Genomic DNA, 21,534 nt, shown 5'->3' with positions numbered 1-21,534 from the left:
CTATCATAAAGAAAAGACAGAGTAAACTTTGTCCAGAGCGTAAAGAGAATCTGCAATACAGTTCGGACACAGAGCTCCTTCAGACCCATACCAAAATGTAAAACATGCACGTCAGGGCCAATGAACGACAGATAATCCTTTCCTCTCCCAGAGTGTTGGTAGAACACCGCAACCGCGCTTAGGGCATCAAGTAAGAGATAGCGCCAAACAAAATCACGGCTTCGGCTCCATAGAAACTGTCGGCGCGTTGGAAGCATGTTGCCGAAATCAGAGAAGCGAGGGATGTTTGCGATCTGGAGCTTAGTTCCAATTCCTCTCGGACTCAATACCAGGCGAAATGACTGCCGAATTCGATCAGAAAATGTAGATTGGCTCGTTGATGCCTTCATCCAGTTGATATTGGAAAGTAACATCAAATTCGCCCCATGTATTCCATGTAATAGAGAGTCCGTTGCAATGAATATCCGGACCAGGGGGTGACTGCTGATGGAGTGCGCCAAAATATATTGCCGATAGCACAAGAAAATATTACAGCAGCTACTTATATATCTGAGAAATGAACTGTCAGTAGTCGTACTAAGTACGATAGCTGTTTGGCTTGCGCGAAGAAGTTGCATCGCACTCAAGTAGATAAACGCAGACATCGTGGTGTGTAGCTTTACTTTGTGACTCAGTACATACAGAGCAAAGCCTAAGATCGAGCCTAGTGTAAAATTAATATAGTTCATTGATTGTCGATGGCTCAATTGGCAGATTTGTTCGAGACAATCATAGCCATGTGATCTTCAAATGAAATGAAATATGATTAATATTACTAAAGATGAAAGAAAACAGCAATTGTGTTATATATTAGATAGACTAAGCCTGGGCTTTCTAAATTGAATCAAAGTAGTCTCTATTTTTCGAATAGTGCAGCCTATAAGTGAAAACTCTATATTCAATAATTGAAATCAAAGGTTTCGCTTGGAATTTCTGCGGAGTAAAGATTCGGCCAAATATTTCTATAAAAAATTCTAGATAGATCTTTTCAAGAAAAGAAGGAAACCAAATTAAAATACTGAATTTACATCATTTCATCAGATAGCTCTAAGTAAAAAATATAGTACAGCCAAGTCAAGGGTTGCTAATTCTAAAATATTTTTCTTAGCCTTTCTACGCTTCTCCTTGCACTCTCTATGAAAGGCTTTGAAGAGGATAGCTTCATGGTCAATCAACACTCGCTATGTCTCTCAATCTTTATTATCACATCGTGCTTCTGTTGCTGTCTGGCTTTCTATTTTTCGCTGTCTGGCAAAGCAGGAAGTCATCCTCGAAACTGCCGCCGGGGCCACGAGGTCTTCCGCTTATCGGTAACATACACCAAGCTCCCAGACGCGATCCCTGGAAAACGTTCAACTTATGGGCAGAAGAATATGGTCCTATCTTCAGCTTGAAGTACGGTCAGAGGATTGTGATCGTTCTTGGTTCTCATAAAACCGCTTCGGATCTCTTCTCCGCGCGGACGAAAATCTACAGCTCACGCCCTATTATCAGAATACAAGAGTACCTCACCAAGGGCATGCATATGGGCGTAATGCAGTATACTCCGGAGTGGATGAAGCTGCGTAAAACACACACCTTCCTTCTTAGTCCACATTACTGCGCTCGTTACCGGCAATTGCAGGATCTTGAGAGTATGCAGTTGATTTATGATATGCTCGAAACGGACTCGTTTAGCAAGCAATTCCGTCGCTATACGGCGAGTTTGGGTTTTGCACTGGCCTACGGCACGAGAATACAACGGGATGATGCGGAAGAAATAGATCAGATCGAGAGAATCGCAAAAGTCACTGACAGATTTTTCAGCCACGGGATCAGTCTAGTTCTTGAGATGTTTCCTTGTGTTCATGACTTGTGGCCTGTTATGCTTCCTCTGCAAAAAATCTGCGACGCTTTTCACCAATCTACAGTCGAGTATTTCACAACATGCATGCGTGCTGCGCTGCAAAAAGGGTCCTGGAATTGGATAAACGCGGCCCTAGAATTTCCCGATACTCAAACCATGTCAGAAATTACTCGCGTCTACAACATCGGCGTTCTTCAGGAAGCCGCTCTGGAAACGACACAATCTGCGTTGAATGCGTTTGTGCTAGCAAGTGTGCTTAATCCAGCAGCCGTCTGTAAAGTGCAAGAAGAATTAGACAAAGAAGTTGGAGATTCGCGTTTACCGGGATTTGACGATATGACCAGCCTACCTTATACCCAAGCATTTATAAAGGAAACACTGCGCTGGTGCCCAGTGGCCCCTCTGGGGGCTCCACACTCCAATACTGAGGTCGATGAGTACATGGGCTATGAGATCCCCAAGGGTGCGGTCATCGTTCCCAACATCTGGGGAATGCATAGAGATCCTGAGATTTATCATCGCCCTAACGACTTTCTTCCTGAGAGATGGCTCGAACAGCCAGACCTTCCATTGAGCGTGTTTGGATTCGGAAAGAGAATCTGTGTCGGACAGGAGCTCGCCATGAATTCGCTCTTCATTATCGTCTCTCGGATGCTTTGGGCTTTTCAGATATCCCCTGCCTCCGTTGGCGGCAGAAATGTCGCGATAGATCCGGAAAACATGATTCAAAGTATAATATCCGGACCATCGCCTTTTGAAGCCTCTTTCACTGTCCGAGACTCTCTCCGCGCCCAAATCATAAGAGTGAAATGGATTTCAAGCACAGCAGCCCTTGATGTACCAAATTTCCCACTTATGGATTAAAATTTAGATAAGACATACACCCACTATCCGCGACATTATTAAACGCGAGCAAGAACGTACAAATCAATGTTCAATGCCTTCTTCTGGTATCCTAGCAAAACTAACGGAGAGGATAAACAGAGGCTTATTGATCTTATGATTCAGTATCCTTATATTAGATATATAAAGCTTCAGATTGCGGCCGATCATAAAGTCTCTATCTGTACTATGCAACTTATTTTCAATAAATCTATGATACGTATTAGTAAAAGCATTGAAAAGATATTCTAGGGAGGGTTTGTATTGAATAAAGAAGATTATTGGTGTTATTAACCTCTGATGGCTTATCAGCCACGGAGGTATCACTGCAACTATTACTCAGTAGCTCTATATAGATCAGCTTCTGGAGTTATTTTTTCAAGGAGATATCTTCATGTAAGGTAATACGTACACCGGTTCACCGAGCTCATATAAGACGTCATCTTTTACGAGAACTAGGACTAAGTACTATGGAATGGCCTCCATATTCTTTAAATCTTACTTCTACCGAGAATATTTGGGTAATTTTTGGAAACAATTATAACTAGAGATCATCCTGAGCTATAGAATGTTCTGGATAATGATAAAACGTTATATTCCTTTTCATAGGCTGCAAAAGAGACATGGGACTCAATTGAAGAGCGTACATTAAAAAATCCGAGCAACACCGTGCCAAATGCAAGGCCGTATTTCTAGAGTCCTTACTTAGCGCCGTACGTGCTCGCTGTACGCTCGCTGGTACAGATTAATAGTTGCTCCGCTCCGAGGAGTGCACTACGTGTTACATAGCTTCACCCTCCGTCATACGAATTCCTAGTCTTCAGGCGTATTCGCAGCTACGAATCGTACCATATTGTTGATCCCACCTACGAGCTCTCTTCCGCACCAAATCTAGCAACCCTTCCTTACACCAAATAGGGTACGTGCGGTTATAGAGGCGGATGGGTGGTATACAAAGTATTAGGGCTTTTTAGAGGTTGCGGGTGTCTAATCTATTACTATATCAAGAAGGTGGTGAACGTTCGGGTAGCGCTCCGATAATATGGGTGGTACATATTTAGCTATTGATTTTAATGGTTTTATTAGAAAATATATTGAATATAGAGTTTTCACTTATAGACTGCACTATTTGAAAAGGTATAGACTAGCTTGATTAACTTAATTTGGAAAGCCCAGGGCCCAGGCTTAGTTCGTCTATTGCATATAAAGTAATCATCTTTTCCTGTTCCTTCAAGTTATTTTAATCATATTTGTTTGCTTATAACGAACCTTAGCAATGTCTGGGCTGTCTGTAAATTTCAGTATTATGGACAATACTTCATTCAAGCAAGACTATATCCTCCACCTCTTGCGAGATCGCTTCGTAGAAATACCGGATCTATGGCCATTCTTGTCCCATTGGCCATTAGGGTTTCATCCAGCCCGAGATAGATTGAGATCGGAACTCAATAGTAGAGTCGAAAGGTAAGCCTCTTTTAAAAGGGCTGTATCGGTCCAAAAAGCAACTGGACAAAAATCGTATACAGTATCGCAACTGATTAATTTGCAATCTCCAGCGTGTACCAGGGACGAGACGCAGCAAAATCTGCAAAGTTCAAAAGTGCCGACCTTTCACTCTTCGCCGTGGCGTGGTGGCCCCATGCTGACTTCGACCATCTGCGCATATTGTCCTTTTTTATACTCTGGCTTTTCATGTGGGACGATGAAGTTGACGAAACTTCTGGTGTATTTTACAGCAGTATGACAGAAGCTCAGGCTTTTCGAAGAGGCACAGTACGATACGTCGCAAAATGTCTCTGTCTAGATGCAGTTAATGAGCATGGGCCGGAGCCGGAAAACTATATAATCCAAAGTTTCCAGGAGATTGGACACTCGATTTGCCGCGAGTATAGCCACGGTTCGCTTCTCCCAATCCATGTTTATATACAATGCTAATAGAGACAGCGCAACGGACACGGTTCTTCCGGGAACTTTGCTTCTATATTGAAATGTCAGAACGCGAGCAGGAAGTCAAGCTTAGCGGGGATATTCCGTCTTTCGATAGTTATATCAGGGTTCGATTAGGAACTAGCGCGATGGGAGCTATCATTGCATTGAATGAGTGAGGAAAACCTGACAAAGTCCGTGTGAAGATCTTACTCTCGGGCTAATAAAAACTTACCATAGGTACGGTGCCGAAATGCGTCTTCCGGAAGTCGCAGTGTCCTCCTCAGAGATGCAGAATCTTTGGGATCAGACGAACTTGATCGTATCATTGTGAGCAGATCGCTTGGTTCAACGATGTTCTCTGTTCTTGATTCTGACTGCAAATCTGGTATTTAGCGTAAATGATATTCTATCACTCCAAAAGGAGGTTGTAAGTAGTCCCTTGTTATATGTAAAAATCGACTTGGATGGACATCGACTGACAGTGTCCAAACTCGACAGGCAAAAGGAATGGTCGATAGCTTGATTCCAGTGCTACTAGTGACCTCCGGCGGCCTTGAACAGGCCGTCCGTACTTCTGTGAATATTTTAGAACAGTCTATTGAGTCGTTTGAAATGTCAGCCCGGCGCTTGGTTGGGGAACAGTATCCTTCTTCCCTTGATGCGCTTAAAGTTGTTGAGTTTATCCGGAACTGTCAACACATGTGCACAGGAAACTTATATTGGAGGTAAGAAAAAGTCATATGTTTTTTAGGAATGCCTTGATTTGGCTAATATACACGGCTTCCAGCTTACAAACAGAAAGATATAGCCTGAAAGGACACGCGAAGAACAATCGTGAAGCTTATACGCTGAGGCTTCCATGAGCAAGGTATAGTAATCTTTGACTATCTCCTCGCCAGCAAAGGAAGGAGGTTGGGAGACTGAGAACTTTTGTTTTGTGAAGCCACGCAACCTCAAGGTCCTAGTATACGGGAGATCCTAAGAGTAGTTTAAATGAAATATATGTAGCATTGATAATAATTAACGAATAGACATGTACGAATATTTTTGATGAAAGATGAAAAGTACAACTACGTGATTCCCAAGGCTACCTGAGCCTTGCGATTGAGCCCTCAACTCCAGACCCCAAGTCAAAATACATTATAAACCCGTATTTCATGAAGGCTTCCACTCAGCCACGCTCGTACACACCCATTCAGCACCCTGATTCGGATCGCTAGCGTTCTACAACACACAAGAAAGTCAGCACACATCCACCCCGAATATCAAGCTGAAGAAAACATACCAACGAGTAGCAACACCACACATTCGCCGCCGCCGCACACTGCACATTCTGATCCGCCGGGACAGCAGTACCTATCACCATCTAGTCAGCCTACACCCACTACCTCAATCTCGCTTTCCCGGACAGAATTGGGAGACATACAGTCAGTAACCCCCAAGATCCGCCCATCCTGATACCGACTCTTGACCGACTTCTCATCGCAACAATACGGTTGTTGCGGCAGACCAGATCCATCTTGAGCGAGGTCGCATTTCCAGGGTCCGATTTTGGATTGTTTGGATGGTGCGTGGGAGGGGGATGCGGTTATGCCGGGGAGGAGTTGGCAAGAGGCGGTGGTTAGGAGGATGGTTAAGGGGAGGAGGAGGGAGAGGTTTGACGGGAGTTGCATGTTGATTGGTTTGGAATGATATTGTCGTTGATGGTTGAAGGATTTGGGATGCCGGTTTTGATGTGTAAAGCTATCAGTCGTGAGAGCGCTGGATTAAATGTGGCGTTGACTCTTCTAAACTGTTCTTAACTAGCATCGTCTGCAAATAAGGCATCTACTAGTCTTATAAGAATCCCTCAACAAGATATCCGACATCCCTTGTTACGCGCCGCTTACGCGTGCTAATTAGGGCTGGAATGTCGACCTTCGTGCTCTGACTACAATTTGCCGGGTATCCCTTTTGTGAGGGAAATTTCTCACATTTCGCACTGTTTCAAGGGATTATTGACATTGAACTATAATTACTCTTGATTTACGACGCGTACACTTCGGAGTGAGGAGTAAAGACTTAATCATATATCATTCATTATTCATTCAAAGGGTATCGTATACATATATCTAACTCAAACATCATCATATCATCCAAAGCGTAGCTATAATTCCAAAGCTTTCTCCTGCTTTGCTTCTTGTTGCTCTTGTTGTCGTCGCTGCTGCTCAGCTTCCGCCAAACTTTGGCGTTTGACGTATTCCATAATGATGTCCATTTCCTCCTTCTCGCGCTGCTCGCGTCGTAGGTTATCGTCGTAACTTCTTTGTGACTCATTTATAGCATTTTGTAACTCGGTCTCGTGATCCGTGGGTATAGGGATAGGACTACGCGGTGGCAGGGTCGGTGGCCGTCTTGGTTTGTTTTGGTCTGTTTGATCGACAGAGTATGGCGGGGGKTGACCTTGTGGCTGATGGATGTAGTAATTCGATTTTTCGTCGTGGCCGACGGCAGATCGTTCATCGTGCTCTCGCTTCTTCTCCTCAATCACACGCTCAGCCTCTCGGATACTGGCTTCCACTGCAAGGTCGTAAGCTCGGTCCTCTTCCTCGCCAGCCGCTTTCGCATTTTTCAACTCCGTCATGCTAGCACGCAAAGCACGTTCAATCATTTCATCTTCGGCATCATTTCCCTGCGACGTTGCGAGTACCGAGTGCCGAATGGCATGCTCATACTCATCTGGAAGCGCTGAATCAACTGTCGACTTTTTCGGGGGTGGAGAGGAGCTAGCACGGCCACGGAACAATTGGCGTAGCGATTCACGGCGGTTTGCTCGTTCTGCTGCCTTTATTGATTCTGCATTTTGCTCTTCCTGAGTTTTTCCGGCGTCTTTACTCCTCTCGCTCACAGTTCTTGTTCTGACTCTCTTCCCGTCACCGTCCACTTTGTAACGGTTGCGCCGTGCATTCCTCTTTGCTTCAACGTCTGCCTCAAACAATGACCAGTTCGTCAATATGTTCTCCTTCTCCTCAGTTGTACAGGTCGACAGGTCGTTCAATCCTTGAGCGCATCGTGACGCCATAATGTAGTTCTCTACACTCTCACCAAACCGTTTTTGAATCTCTTGGTAGATACCACTCATCGTGTAACCGGTCAAAGACCAGACAGCTATAGTCCTATTTAGCACAAGTACCACCACTTTATATGACAATTACTCACCTGCCGCAGGCTTCAAGATCAGACCACCGATCCCTTTGCTAAAACCTTTGATAGCGCCGACGGCCCCTTCTTTTCTAGCACCTTGAACCGGTTGAGTTGCTAGGCCAGAGATACCGTCGAAGAAACCATATCCGAATTCCTGCTTGAAATTAGTTACTATACGACTCAATGGCACGGGTCAAAATACCTTCCCAGCCGCTTTCAAACCACTTTTGATACCTGTTACTTTCGACTGCTCGCGAACAGTATCGTCCCCGTAAAGCAACGGCATATTATGGAAGCCTTTAGCCACTGCCATTGAAAAGCTTGCCGGAGCTCTCAGACCAACATTCACAACCTTGGCCGCAGATTTCCCAGCAGTGAGGAATCCGTCGAAGTCGAAGTCGCGAATGTCATTGATTGTACGCGCGTGTTTCCTCGTTCGAGTCTCTTCTGCCGTGGAGGCCAACGTTGGTGCCTTCAACTGGGTAGAGTCTTCAGTCACCTCGTCGGCAGCTGGTAATGAAGTCACTGCATCACCTGCAAGAGGCATAGAAACAGACTCTTTTGTCGATATAGAGCTCGTCTCTGTGGAATGCTTCAATGACGAGTCATCATCACTCAGTATTTTAGCACGCGCTGCAGCAGTCGGTGAACCTGTTCGACTTTGACTTCCAGATTTGCGATTCGTGCTTGACCGAGAGCTGGATCTTGAAATTCTCGAGTTCAGACTACGTTTGACGTCCATTGACAGATCTGCAAACCCCATGAGGAATTCTTCGATGCTGTCTAACATGGCGGCGCCACCCCCAATGACCGGATCTGTAGGATCGGGTTCTGTCATATACTCTTGTGACCGATATCTTGAAAGTCAGTACCGCTAGCAGATCAAATATCAAAGAACGCTTACAGTTTCACATCGTCCACTCCCAACTTCCCTTCCGCGTTTAGCACAGCAAAAGCCAAAGCACTTAACCGAATCTGAGTACGTTTGATTCGAAAGACGGCAACACGATCAACATCTAAAGAGCACCGCATCTTGTCCACATTGAGATGATTCTGAAAGGAAATAGCACCATCGTCAGCACCATGCTCTGCTTCTATGATAGCCGCCAGCGACGCCGCTTTCTCCGATGTTGCTGGCTCTAGAGCAAATTTGATCGCGTCGGCTAGCTTCTCTGCTGTCAATTCTTTGTAGGGAATCGGCTGAGGCCCCGCACCAGCTTTAGCAACCATAGCGCCCCAGAAAGGTTGGTCACCAAAGAATGGTACGATAACGGTGGAACGGCCCGCTGCAATACCGGCTGCAGTTGTTCCAGCACCTCCATGATGAACAACGCACGAGACATGATGGAACAACCAGTCATGAGGACAGTTACCAAGCATGAAAACACCTTCAGGAACACCAAGCTGTTCAGCTCCAAGTCCACCCCATCCTTTGGATACGAGAGCCCTTTGACCGGTTAGACGAACAGCATCAAATATTAGTTGCGTCATGTGGTTAGGATCGTCGACTACAATCGATCCAAAACCGATGTATATTGGAGGTGGACCAGCGGCTAGGAAGGCCGCCAGGTCATCTGGGGGAGTATAGTCTGACGCCAAAGATAGAAAGTAGAAGCCGGAAATATCGATATGACGACCCCAATCATTGGGTTTGGGAATCAAAGCGGGTGACCTATTAAGTCAGTAGGCATTTCTCTGAATATCAAGTACTTGAAACACACCAACAATACGTCTGCGGTATCTTAAGACGCGAAACCAATGAAGGTGCCCACATAATACTAATCGGCGCAAGTCCTAAACTCCGTTCACGAAAGCGATTGATAATATCACCCAATCCTTGCCAAGTCATCATCTCCACAATCGCATAGCTAACATAGTTCGTAATGCCGATATCTGCCTTTGAGCGATTGATAGTGGCAAGCGGATGCGGAAATGCTTGTGTGGGCGACCACGGCATACTACGCAAGATTAGCCATCAAGTAGAAGCCTGAATTAAGGAGGATGACATACGTAAACATCATATGAAGCGGTATGCCCAACTTCTCCGCACAATGCACGTGCGCAAAACTCGGAGGATTCGCAATAATCGCATCAGCAACAAACGGAATATGCCCCTCTTTGAAGTTGTCCAAATCTGCTGTTCGATCAGAAACAGGCACGCCAGTACCATCTCCGGCCTCGAAACACGACCTCCAACAGCCCGAGATGATGGCTGCAATCTCGACGCGACGTCTATGTATATCGCCGTTCTTGAGCGCATCAAAGCCCGGCATAAGGCCCGGGTTCTTGACCATGAACGCCATGAGCTCCATGGGGTCACCTCCGATGCAGAAGAATTCCAGTCCATTCTCCTCGACAAAGCCTTGGAAACTTGCGTGTGTTGCCAGTCTGACCCGATGGCCATGCGAGAATTTCAAGACTCGTCCGAGTGCGATGAATGGTTGGACATCGCCACGGGATCCCACCACCTGTATCACAATGTTCAATGGAGGGGGCTTCTGGTCTCGTCTTCTGTCTAGCGATGGGGGGATCGGTGCGCTGGTCGTAGTTGCTCTTGAACGAGGTCCGAATGCGGGTAGTTTGAACATGGACCGTAGTCGCGATGTAGGCTCGGCAATATCGATATCAACTCGTCCATCGGCTGGRTATTGTTAGCATCCAAATGCTTTCTCAGAAAGACGATCAACAAGCTCACCGGTTATCGATGCCTGCGTATTTAGGCCCTCATTCGCAAGATCCATGCGTCCGTAAACATTACTATAAAATGGCTTGGGAACACCCTCGCCCACCGAAAAGTCTTCATGGGTAAATATTCGCGACAAAGCATCGCGATCCTCGGCGGCGGTCGTGCCGGTGTTTCCACCGGAATCTTGCGGCAGAGCCATGGCTGGTCAAGTGATGTTTTTCTCCGGCATCTCACGGCATATATCGTCTATATAGGAGTCTAAGTCAGGTGCGATACCAGAATTAGTTTTATACGTAGAATCAAATGTTTATGCACCGGCCGTGGATTCCAGCATCGATCATAAACGGGGGCCGCCACTCACCCACCATAGAACAGCACATATGTGCAATGATGTCAAGAAGTATTTGCCAATCATATGTCAAGCATATCCGACTCGAATCATACGAGATAGATACTACTATGATAAAGTGCAAACTAACGGCCGTAAGCTGTGGCAGAGGGAGGATCGTCCGTGGATGACATCGGCGGTCGGCAGAGGAATGGACGGTAGAATGTTCTCCACTGACGGTGGACAGAATGAACGATGAAAGGAATGGGATGTCGAATAGAGCGAATAGAGCGATTAATACGTACTAAGGAATGATTATATGCTATGACCGCGAAGTATCAAGAAATTAATCCTGCTGTCTGAACTTGGTTGATTGTTTGTTGCGTCACAGTGGCTGACAGGCTTTATTGCTGTGGCGGGAGCTGCCTCCGTGTGGCGCAGCAATCGCCTCATTCTGATTGGCTGAATAGAGGAGTATACATTTATCGATGGACTTTGCATCAGTGCTCAAGGTCTGTACTCTTCCATCGTCAATCGGCACTAACTGCTCGACACGGATAATTCTTCAAAAGATGAATAGTCTTTTGAGTAATTCGATATTAAGATGGTGGTGGAGAGGGTTCCGGTTAAATAAACTATTAGACTTTCTAGTTGAATTAGGGCTAATCGCCCGTTATGGGACTAAGTATCTGTCGTAATCGCATTGAAAATCTGTCTATACACATGTCTCCCAGAGTAGAAACTACTGGGATATTATAACTCATCATCAATCAGAGGTTCTTAGCAGCCTCCGTGGCAGCGGCAACCTCCTCCTCCGAACTCATAATCTGAACCTTGATCGCACCCGTCTTCGGGTTCGCAGCTGTCTCAAATGCTTTCAGGGCCTCCTCAATCGGGTATCTGTGCGTCACCAACTTGCGCAAATCAATCACTCCATTCTTGATCAGACGAATAGCCTTGGGCCATGTGTTGCAGTATCGGTACTGGTATTGCAGGTCGATTTCCCAGGTGCTCAAGCGCATAAAGGGAACTTGCATTTCGTTCTTGCCGACGCCAATGACAAATACTTTGCCGCCGAATTTGACACTCCAGATCGCAGAGGCAACGCTACTCTCGACGCCGGTGCACTCGACTGCGACGCGGGGGCGAATAGCGTCTACAGCATCTGCATCGCCGTCGTTCAATGCAGCCAGTATTCCAGCTGCATTCTCTTCGGCGTTCTTGCCAAACTGAACCTTATATGTGCGCACATCTGGTACTAACTCTTTGGCAAATGCCAATCGGCCCTCATCAATATCGGTAATGACTATCGGCGACGCACCGGCAGCGCGCACACAGAGCAGCGACACCAATCCAATCGGGCCAGCGCCAGCGACAAGCACGGGATCACCCAACCGCACACCAGCACGATCTATGCCGGCCAACGCAACACTGAGTGGCTCCAACAACGCGCCATTCTCAAAGCTCATATTTCCGATCTTGTGGCACCAGACAGCCGGGTGGTTGACATATCGACGGAGCAAGCCATCAATGGGGGGTGTAGATAAAAATTCGACGGACTCGCAACCGTTGTAGCGACCCGTGAGGCAGGGTTCGCATTTGTTGCAGATCACGTTCGGCTCTACAGCGACGCGGTCGCCGACTTTCAGGGTTTTGACGTCGTCTGCAACGGCGATGATGACGCCGGCGGATTCGTGGCCGAGGATGTGGTCGTCTGTGACAATCATGGGGCCGATGCAGCCGGCATGCCAGAAATGGACATCTGATCTGTGTCCAGTCAATACTGATAATATTCACTCGCGACGATGAACCTACCCGCAAATACCCGTGCTCCTGATCTCAACCGTGACTTCACCCGGGTTTAACCCCTCGCCTTTCTGGACTTCTTCTAAAGTAGGCTTTGCATCGGCGATCCAGAGATCATGTTTGGGATTGGTGTAAACACCAATATTCGGTTTTGAGACGGTAGTAGTGCCGACAGCCATTTTTATTAATCAAATATGTTACAGAAGAGAATAGCCGGACGGAACAGGGAGGGAGTCGAAGGATTTATACAGGAGAATAAACAGCGAAGAAAAAAAAAAATGAAGGACAAAAAATGTGGAGTGTATCAGGTGAGCACACTCGGAGCTACGCAGAAAAAAGGCAGCTTCCCCATGATTGGAGATGGTTGATCTCGTACGTCGCTGAGATTAAGAGGTGGGATGCAATTATCCGCTGGCGACGGACTCCCGCGCGGGGAAAGCCCCTCCATAAGCTTTCCGCTGTCCAGGCACCGGATAATTACTACGACACTGATTGTGATGATCCTTGTCACCTACGTCTCAGCAATATATCAATTGAGCCTCGTTTCACATCTCTACCAGTGCATACGTACTACCTACGGCGTACTACTCATGCACGCAATCGCGACTGCAGTATGATCTCAGCATGTATTATTCCAGCGGCTATGTATGGTCGTTAAAATAGACAAGGCCCGTTACGCTCAAACATGGCCCGCCCGCCTCTTAGGTCTCAACGCGTACGTACTCAACTCCACAATCAACCCATCGGGCCTTTCTGTTCAGTGTTCAGTCCTTTTCGTTTCGTCCGATAAAACCGGTCTGGATATGTGTCCACTGTCCAGTCCGCACTGCAAAGTGCAACGGTGGATACAGATACGGAAAGAAAGCAGACTCGCAGAGGGTTGACTCGGGTAAATTCCCGGTGGAGCATCCCTACTGCGTGGGAAAAAGTCAAGATTGAACCGGACTGTATGCCGACGAAGCACCGGACATGATTGGCGGATGATTTTATTTTTATTACTCCCTCCACATACAAAATGGCAGTGCCTGGATAGAAATGCTTACTATGTAGGTATGCTCAATAGCACTGGACAATACACGTACATAGACGTTTGAGGCTTAGCCGTCGCATGGCATTACATGTTAGTGTGTGAAACATTGATCGGTCGAAAAGATCGAATCTAGATCGCGACAATCAAAGCTGTAAATCCAGGAATCAAGTCCGATAGCCTCCGTGAAGGAAATAATCAAGGTAAAAGATTTGATGGTTATTTATTAGTCGGTGTCTATCTAAACTACCTAGGTATAAACCCATGGAAAATCCTATAGGTCCATGAATATGAAAACGCTAAATTGAAAATCTGAAAGCCCAAAAAACCCTTCCCAAAGAGGTCATAATAAAAACGAGATACACTTGGTCGTGTACCAATTGTTGTACAAACGTTCCAAAGTCATAACTCCAGTGTCGACATAGCCGATGTTCGTGGTGAAAAGTCGGCTAGTCGGCACGAAACAAATGCTCATTGCGCCATGATCATGATGTATTGTATGTTTTTTGAATGTACAGAGAATAAGCCAGAAATGAAAGCCCGAATGAGAAAGCCTCAGAGCTTACAGGACGTAGGCAACAATGGCGAAGAGGAAGCAGTACAGGGCAACCACGGAGCTGGTCACGCTGGTTTGGGAAGCAGCGCCTGCCTTGGGAGCAATGGTAGAGGTGGAAGAAGGGGATGTGGGATGTGTGCTGCCGCTAGGAGTGGTCGAATTGCTTCCAGGGAGAGTAGAGTTGCTGGAGGTAATGCCGGAAATGGGGTTGGTGACGGCGCTGGGGTTGCTGGAAGAGATGGAGGAAAAGGTGCTCGAGGGAGCGGTGGACTTGGTGGAGCTGACGGTGCTAGAAGGAGCGCTAGTGGTGTCGGCACCAGTGCTAGAAGCTGGGCTGGTGGAGGTGAGGGTGGTGGAAGTGGAGGAAGAAGAGGACGAGGAAGAGGAAGAGGAAGACGAGGATGAAGAGGTAGAAGTGTGAGTAGAGGTAGGAGCAACAGTGGAGGTGGTGCTAACAGCAGCAGAGGCACCGTCGATCTTGATGCTGTCGGCCGAGCCGCTGTTGTCGCCGTAGGTGTAGGAAGAGCCAGGGTTGGCGTTGGTGATCTTGACAGACTTCAAGTACATGGTGAAAGGTCCGGCAGAGTAGTCGGTCTGACCGCCAGCCCACTCAATAGTACCAGGGGCGTTGGATGGATCACCGCCAGCCCAGATACCGATACGAAGACGCATAGGAGTCTGAGGGAAGTAGTCGCCAGCCTCAGCAGCAGTCAAGGTGCGAACAACGCTTCCGTCAATCAACCACTGGATGCTGTCCCGTTGCCAGTTGACAGTGTAGGTGTGGAACGTTGTCTGGGGAGTGCTGACACCGACGTAGGTAGCACGGTTGTAGCTACCAGTGTAGCCTTTGCCGAAGTAGTTGGTTTCGATCTGGGTGGTGTCGCCGCCGAGAGCCTCCCAGTCGACCTCGTCCAAGTCGTCGGACTCAAGCACAATGGAGCTCACAATACCAGTGCCGGGAGCAGCCTGCAATGTCACCTCGACAGTACCGAAAAAGAAGTAGTCAGAAGTCTGGATCGTGGGAGCATCGCCCTCCTTGGCGACGGTGAATCCGGCACCATTGCCGCTGTAGCTAATTGAGCCCGCAGCGACGGTCCAGTCTTTGGAAGCGCCAGCAGTGAAGTCGGTGTCGACGGTTGCGCCCATTCCAGGATCAGAGGGGCAGGCTGACTTATTAGTCGCAGTTCTCACAGCAGTATTATGACAGAAAACTTACAAGAGGTGAGGGGGTTGCAGGTGGTGTAGGTCTGGGCAGATGCCAAGGGCATCGCTGCGGCAAGCAGCAGAGCCGCAGAGCTGGTCAAGAACGAATGCATTGTGTGGAACTCAGCGAGTGTGTTTGTTGTTGTAAAAAATAAAACAGAACAATATGCACGAAGGGCAGGTTGATCTTTGACTCTTTTTTAAAGAAGTGAGTCAAGAATGTGTGGGAGGCTATTACGTAGTGAGGAGAGAATGACGGACCAGATATTCTGACGGGGCTGAGGTCGATTCTTATATTGCGAGGCAGGCACCCCAGAGTCTCCACCACACGATAAGAACAAATGGCAGGGCACCACAATTGTCCTAATTAGTCTTTGTTTCTCGTCTATAATGTCTCGGAAGAGTAACGAGGCGTGGATCTATTGTTTTTTTTTGTGATCGATGAACCTCTGTCTAAGCTCAGGGTTTTGACTCGTTTGAGACATGGGAGCTGCTTGTTCCCACTGTGTCGACCAATGGCGATGCAGTGGTGGCTGGCCCACTGCGAGGTTTTTTATCAAGGGCGAATCAGCGGGCAATAGGGGGTTGGCGTTAGCGGCGCGGTGGAGATTATGGTGACTCGGTAGCCGCTGTGCCAGCCTCCATCAGCCTCTCTTTACGACCACCGTGTACATAGCACTATACTACGTACAGTACTATGTACATAGTACGTAGGAGTAACCTAGTCATAGCGTGCCTGCCTTCGATCCGCCTAACCGCTTTCTATTTCCAGCACGGCGCGCCTTCCTCGACACAGCTAGACCCGGTCGCTGCCTGAGGTGCCATCGCGCGATTGTCAGGGGAACCACCCTGCCATCCTCTTTCTCTTTCGTTCCTTCCACTTACTCCATAGTACCGTACACCGCAACGATTGTCGCGATTTGTATGCAACCCACCGTAGGTCATCTCGTCGTTTCAGCCAGCATCGTCCCTTGCATGGCTCTACCAACGCTGAACTCCTTCATTGTGGCCTCGCTTGTACTCCGTTGTCTGACTCTGACTCTGCCGTGTCTGACTGCCAACCACGCTATCGCCGCCATGTCTCAATCCCATGCATCATGTGATTTGAGTTATGTCTCACTACCTTTGCGACGCTACTTCTTAGCTTCTTATTGAGGTACTAGTACACTTGAATTGCTAGTGCATCTTAGTCGGTGAGCTAAGTCCAAGCTCGACCCTTGAAAGTTAACGCTTGTGCAGTGGGGTCCAGTGGGCTGACCTCGGTAGCATTCGGCACTTTATTCGTCCACGCGTCTCGTCGGCAGCCCGCCAATCACCACCGTCACCCGGACGATACAACACCTCAATATTCACAATCATGACACGATGACTGTTGCTGTCGCCGGCGGTGGACTAGTCGAGTCACACTGTTACACTTGACTCGCCCAACCCCAACTTGCAGTTTTGCACCCATGCATATCCATGGGTGCGGCGTGGCTGGKGCTCCACGTTGGTCCATGTTTGTTGCCATCTGTGTTTCCATAATTCCACTCTATTTTGGTGTATATTTATGGGTCCGATCATCATAGAGTACGTACGTACTCGTCCTGCGCTCCTTTAGACTGTTACTGACCGATCACTTGTTTCAGAAGTCATCCTCAGACCCGGAATACGAATTGATTGACTGCAAATCGTGCTCACATGGAGAAATGAGTGGACGTGATGTGCACGAGTGAGACATTAACTGATGTTCTCTTGATATCATGTCACGCCCAACGTTTCGCTTTCTAGGTAAGATCCCAGTCGGTCCAAGTCATACTTATGTCAATATTATCTATGTCTATGATGTACATCCACATATTTTGCATATCGTACATTATATTGGTCGTCGAGACAAGTCGAACGTCACGTCTTCAAATGTGCCCTCGGTGAAATCATAATACCCACAAGCCTTCGCTGGCCACTGCATTAACCTGAGTATGTCGGGGTTTGTACTGGTGCTTTCAAGATATTGACAGATAGCTTTGCACTCCGGTACAATCCTGCCATATATCCAGACTTGAAATGATGAAACTGCACACATGAGCGCCATCCACCAACTCAATATCAACAACGCACGCTCGTCTTTGGCCCGCAGCAGCGTGATGAATTCGGGCTCAATTTGACCCATCCAGGTCACGAATATTGAATAGTTCTCCAGTCGGTTGTACGGTTTGAGAGCCAACATTCTACTCAATAACTGTGCAGGCCAGTGATATGGATTTGTTTCCGCTGTCGAGTGATCGTCAATGTCACACAGATCGGCTAAATCATGATGTAATCCACTGCGACCGGATTGCTCTCCTTGGAAGGGTTTCAATTCATCACCAGCTTCTTGGAAAGCAGGTCCCCAAATACTGGCATTGATGAAAGACCCAGTGATCTCGAGGATACATCTTAAGCCCCCCTGTAGAGCGAGCCAATTGAGGTCCGCGGGGTTGGAGGTGAAGACCCAAGAATGCTCTGGTTTGAATCCAGGTGGACAGAACTCATTGATGGCTAGCAGTAAACAGCTTCCGATCAACGAAGTCGTGCTTTCGGCATTGATATTCTTATCATTGGTGCACGCAAGCTCTGCTTGGTATAGTTGAACGGCGCGTTGGAAGTGGTATATCTCGAGGATCTCCCGATTCTTGTCTCCTGGGTGCATACGATTTAAATGGAGACACGCTGCACCCAAGATGGTGTGCATCAGATGGGCACTCTAGAAAATCAGACCTGTCTATTTCGTAACCCCCTCGAAAGGTAAGACATACCGTAAAGGCACTCCTGATCATCCCAGTCTGCATAATCACTTTTATCTTTGGGTTAAGTATTGATTCCGTACTCCCTTTTACAAAATGATTCAGGATTCCTAGATTCGTCAAATTCGACCCGTCTGTACATTGCATTACAGTATCCTTCGACCCAATGAGATGAGCGATCGACCTTTCGATCGCGACAAGAGACATGTTGATGCCAGCCGTATCCGGTGGCATATTAGCAACATCATCAACCGTATACGGCGCCGTCTTTGATTGACATCTCGCTTGTTGAGGCTGCGAAAACACGTAATCGCATTTTATACCGATTTTCATACAGCGCGTACATTGTGGTTTTGTCTCGTCGCACTGTGATTCACAAAGTATTAATCGATGTATTCACATATCGTAAGAGTGGAGAGGTACCTTGAGTCTCCTGTTCTTGCAATTCCGACATCCATACCGAGATTTGCGATGACTTCTGCGCGAGTGTGCAACTTTGGTTGACTCGTTTGGTCTGTCATTTGAGGATGACGACGATACGTATGGTATTTGTGCCACTCCTGTCGTTCTTGCTGGGTTCCTGATGCGGATTACGTGCTGAAGTTGCACCTGGACGTTGTTCAAACTACCCTTCAGTTCGCGGTGACCTATCATTTTCTCCTGTATCGTTGCGCATTTAGAATCAGAATTTACAAAAAGTCGAAAGAAAAAAACATAAGTCAGCCAACGTCATGAGACGACAGAGATGGAGTGAAATGCGTCCATCCAATCAGACTGCATCTCCGCGCTGAGCCTCAGCGGTGATCTTCCAAGATACGCTAGTCCTGAAACAGCAGTTATGCCAAGACTGCGTATTCCTCGCCTATCGGTTGGCTGTCGGCGATAATAACCAATCAGATTGTCGATTGATTTTTGTAAGACTCACCAATAGAAGGGCTAAGATATCGCGATATTTTTATCGTTTGGCTATAGCGATGCCGATATACATGGTGGATTGTTGATTACTTATCACTTCTAGAGCTACCGCATATAACACTGTAGGGTCTATCCACAGCGGAAGGGGAGAGGGGCATTCGACCGCACTCAAGCAGAACCTCTTCGTCTACCACCACTGTATAAAATGTCAGACCTAATCGTCCTCCCTCGTCCTGGGACAACAAAATCCAACGATAATCCAAAACCAATCCAAGCACCATCCGAAGTAGCCTTTATCGAAACATTCGGCCAGTTACTACCACCAGCCTCATACTTCCAAACCCCAATCGGCAGAGTAGCCTATTATTCACTGCCGCCTTCGTCAACCCCAACCAACTCGAAGGTTGAACGTGTCGTGCTGGTCCATGGCGTCCAAACTCCCGCCCTGGGACTACACCCCTTAGCAACCGCACTTAAATCCAGGTTTCCGAGCGCACACATCGTGCTCATCGATCTCTGGGGCCATGGCCTAACCGACACCCCATTCGTGCCACATGAGCCGTCTCTATTCCACTCCCTACTTGACTCACTCCTGGTGCATCTAAACTGGCCCAATGCGCATTTCGTAGGTTACTCGTTTGGTGGCGCAACAGTTGCGCCCTTTGCGAGCGCGTATCCGCACCGCGTCGAGTCGTTTGCTCTTGTTGCGCCTGCAGGATTGATCAGGGCGGCGAGTTTCGGTGAGCTTGGGAACAGCTACCTTCGTGGTGGAGATGGTGTCTCAGAAGAGAAAGTGCAGGAATGGGTTCTTGAGACCCTTGAAGGGGGCCCATTAACCGTGCCGGCGGACTGGAAGGAAAAAGTCTCGCGAGGGGAAGTTGTCGCTGAAGCTATTAAGGACTGGGAAATTAGGCATCACGAGGGTCATATGGCGAGTGTGGTAGGTATTTTTAGGGATGGGGGTGTGCTGGATCGACAGAATGAGTTTGTGAAAGCGGCGAGGTCGGGGGTCAGGAATGTGAGTGTTGTGGGTGAATACGATGATTGGAGTACGGAGAAGGATTTGAGGGAGGTGGGATTTGAGGATGTGGTTGTTGTGTTGGGAGTCGGACATGGCGTTGTGAGGGAGCGGGTGCCTGAGGTTGCGGATGTTATTGAGAGGTTTTGGAGGGGGCTCTGAAATTATCATAACATACCAATGTACATAGACAACGTATTGAAATAGAAAGATTCACTCGATCGACGTAACGTAAGCAATGAAGGTAAGAAAGAATTGTCGTTCATACCGAGGATTTATTGTTGTAACATGTTATATCTGACATTGATACCATCCCATTGTTTTTGAGATACCGATGGACGCTCAAGGGGGGCTCAGAACGTAGAATTTGAGGGCAGTCGTTCTACGTGGAAACATCGAATCAACATGATAACTTTATCGAAGCTAGACCTACTGAAGAAACTGTTCAAAAACTTTGATTGTCAATTCGATGTAACGAACTGAAGAGAACAAATGAATTACGTTGTGATATTCCGAAATCACAAGAAAACGCCCTCCCGTTGAAATGCATCACCCGGATAAAACTGCTGTGGCTTTCTGTATGATGTTACATGAATGAAGAGCAAATATTCTGATCTAATTTCCCAAACTCCAAAACAAGTACTGTCTCTCCCAGAAGATTGCATAACCATGCTAATGTTTGAAAAGTGTTTCGTGCATGACCAACGTCAATTCTCAGAAAATTCTATCAGCGCTATCGCCGGACTCAGAGATGAGCATTTCTACGCCGTAGCATTTCCGAATATGTTCCAAGAAACCAACCTTTGATCTAGCCCGATATTGCAGTCCGCGGAGATAGTGCCATGATCCTACATTTGGAGGGATCAGACGAGATAGCGTCCCAAAGTCAAGATATCGATAGAACCGAGAGAGGTGCTCACAACCACAACACCACAGTCCACTTTCAAGAACTTTCTGAGGAGATATGGATGGAAAGTGGACGGATGCTGTACCAAGCCATACATTTTCGGGCTCATCTGGGTCCTTTGGTATTGTCAATGGATCACAAGGGACGGGATCCAATGGCGTCTCTATCAGCCACTTGGATAAGCGATATGGTTCCTCCTGCTTCCAATGCAAAGGCAATCCTGGGGTTGAGCGCGGTCGGGGTAAGACAAACTCTCCCAGAGTCTCCACTGACCCATGAACCATGATGGCCAGCTTCTTAGCGTCCTTTACACTGATAAGGCGTACCCGTCGACGTCGTGATCCACACAAGTAGAGGACAGGTATATTGCGCATAATTGGTCCAAAATTTATTTGTCTTTCTGTCAGATCGAAGTACTTTCTTGCCTGGCGCGTCGATACAACCCAA

At 47.4% G+C, this 21,534-nt stretch overlaps 6 protein-coding genes across 6 annotated transcripts; 2 read left to right on the top strand and 4 right to left on the bottom strand.

Moving 5' to 3' along the window:
- Positions 1-1,222: 1,222 nt before the first annotated feature.
- On the top strand, positions 1,223-2,749 carry BHQ10_002238 (uncharacterized protein; the record flags this gene model as incomplete). The annotated part of the gene is made up of 1 exon (XM_040874362.1): positions 1,223-2,749. The coding sequence occupies one exon, from the start codon at positions 1,223-1,225 to the stop codon at positions 2,747-2,749; it is 1,527 nt and encodes a 508-aa protein (XP_040730743.1).
- A 3,102-nt stretch (positions 2,750-5,851) lies between these two features.
- BHQ10_002237 (uncharacterized protein) lies at positions 5,852-6,369 on the bottom strand (the record flags this gene model as incomplete). The annotated part of the gene is made up of 3 exons (XM_040874361.1): positions 5,852-5,920; positions 5,982-6,052; positions 6,123-6,369. The coding sequence occupies 3 exons, from the start codon at positions 6,367-6,369 to the stop codon at positions 5,852-5,854; spliced, it is 387 nt and encodes a 128-aa protein (XP_040730742.1).
- A 473-nt stretch (positions 6,370-6,842) lies between these two features.
- Positions 6,843-10,764, bottom strand: BHQ10_002236 (uncharacterized protein; the record flags this gene model as incomplete). The annotated part of the gene is made up of 7 exons (XM_040874360.1): positions 6,843-7,843; positions 7,895-8,033; positions 8,082-8,736; positions 8,784-9,551; positions 9,601-9,837; positions 9,890-10,520; positions 10,575-10,764. 7 exons carry the CDS (start codon positions 10,762-10,764, stop codon positions 6,843-6,845), a joined length of 3,621 nt encoding a protein of 1,206 aa, XP_040730741.1.
- An 899-nt stretch (positions 10,765-11,663) lies between these two features.
- BHQ10_002235 (uncharacterized protein) lies at positions 11,664-12,878 on the bottom strand (the record flags this gene model as incomplete). The annotated part of the gene is made up of 2 exons (XM_040874359.1): positions 11,664-12,660; positions 12,709-12,878. The coding sequence occupies 2 exons, from the start codon at positions 12,876-12,878 to the stop codon at positions 11,664-11,666; spliced, it is 1,167 nt and encodes a 388-aa protein (XP_040730740.1).
- Positions 12,879-14,288: 1,410 nt separating this feature from the next.
- BHQ10_002234 (uncharacterized protein) lies at positions 14,289-15,598 on the bottom strand (the record flags this gene model as incomplete). The annotated part of the gene is made up of 2 exons (XM_040874358.1): positions 14,289-15,448; positions 15,499-15,598. The coding sequence occupies 2 exons, from the start codon at positions 15,596-15,598 to the stop codon at positions 14,289-14,291; spliced, it is 1,260 nt and encodes a 419-aa protein (XP_040730739.1).
- Positions 15,599-19,367: 3,769 nt separating this feature from the next.
- Positions 19,368-20,342, top strand: BHQ10_002233 (uncharacterized protein; the record flags this gene model as incomplete). The annotated part of the gene is made up of 1 exon (XM_040874357.1): positions 19,368-20,342. The coding sequence occupies one exon, from the start codon at positions 19,368-19,370 to the stop codon at positions 20,340-20,342; it is 975 nt and encodes a 324-aa protein (XP_040730738.1).
- Positions 20,343-21,534: the final 1,192 nt, after the last annotated feature.

Source organism: Talaromyces amestolkiae (genome assembly GCF_001896365.1).
Source record: "Talaromyces amestolkiae strain CIB chromosome Unknown scaffold3.1, whole genome shotgun sequence".
Lineage (NCBI taxonomy): Eukaryota > Fungi > Ascomycota > Eurotiomycetes > Eurotiales > Trichocomaceae > Talaromyces > Talaromyces amestolkiae.
This window is presented reverse-complemented; position numbering and strand designations above follow the sequence as displayed.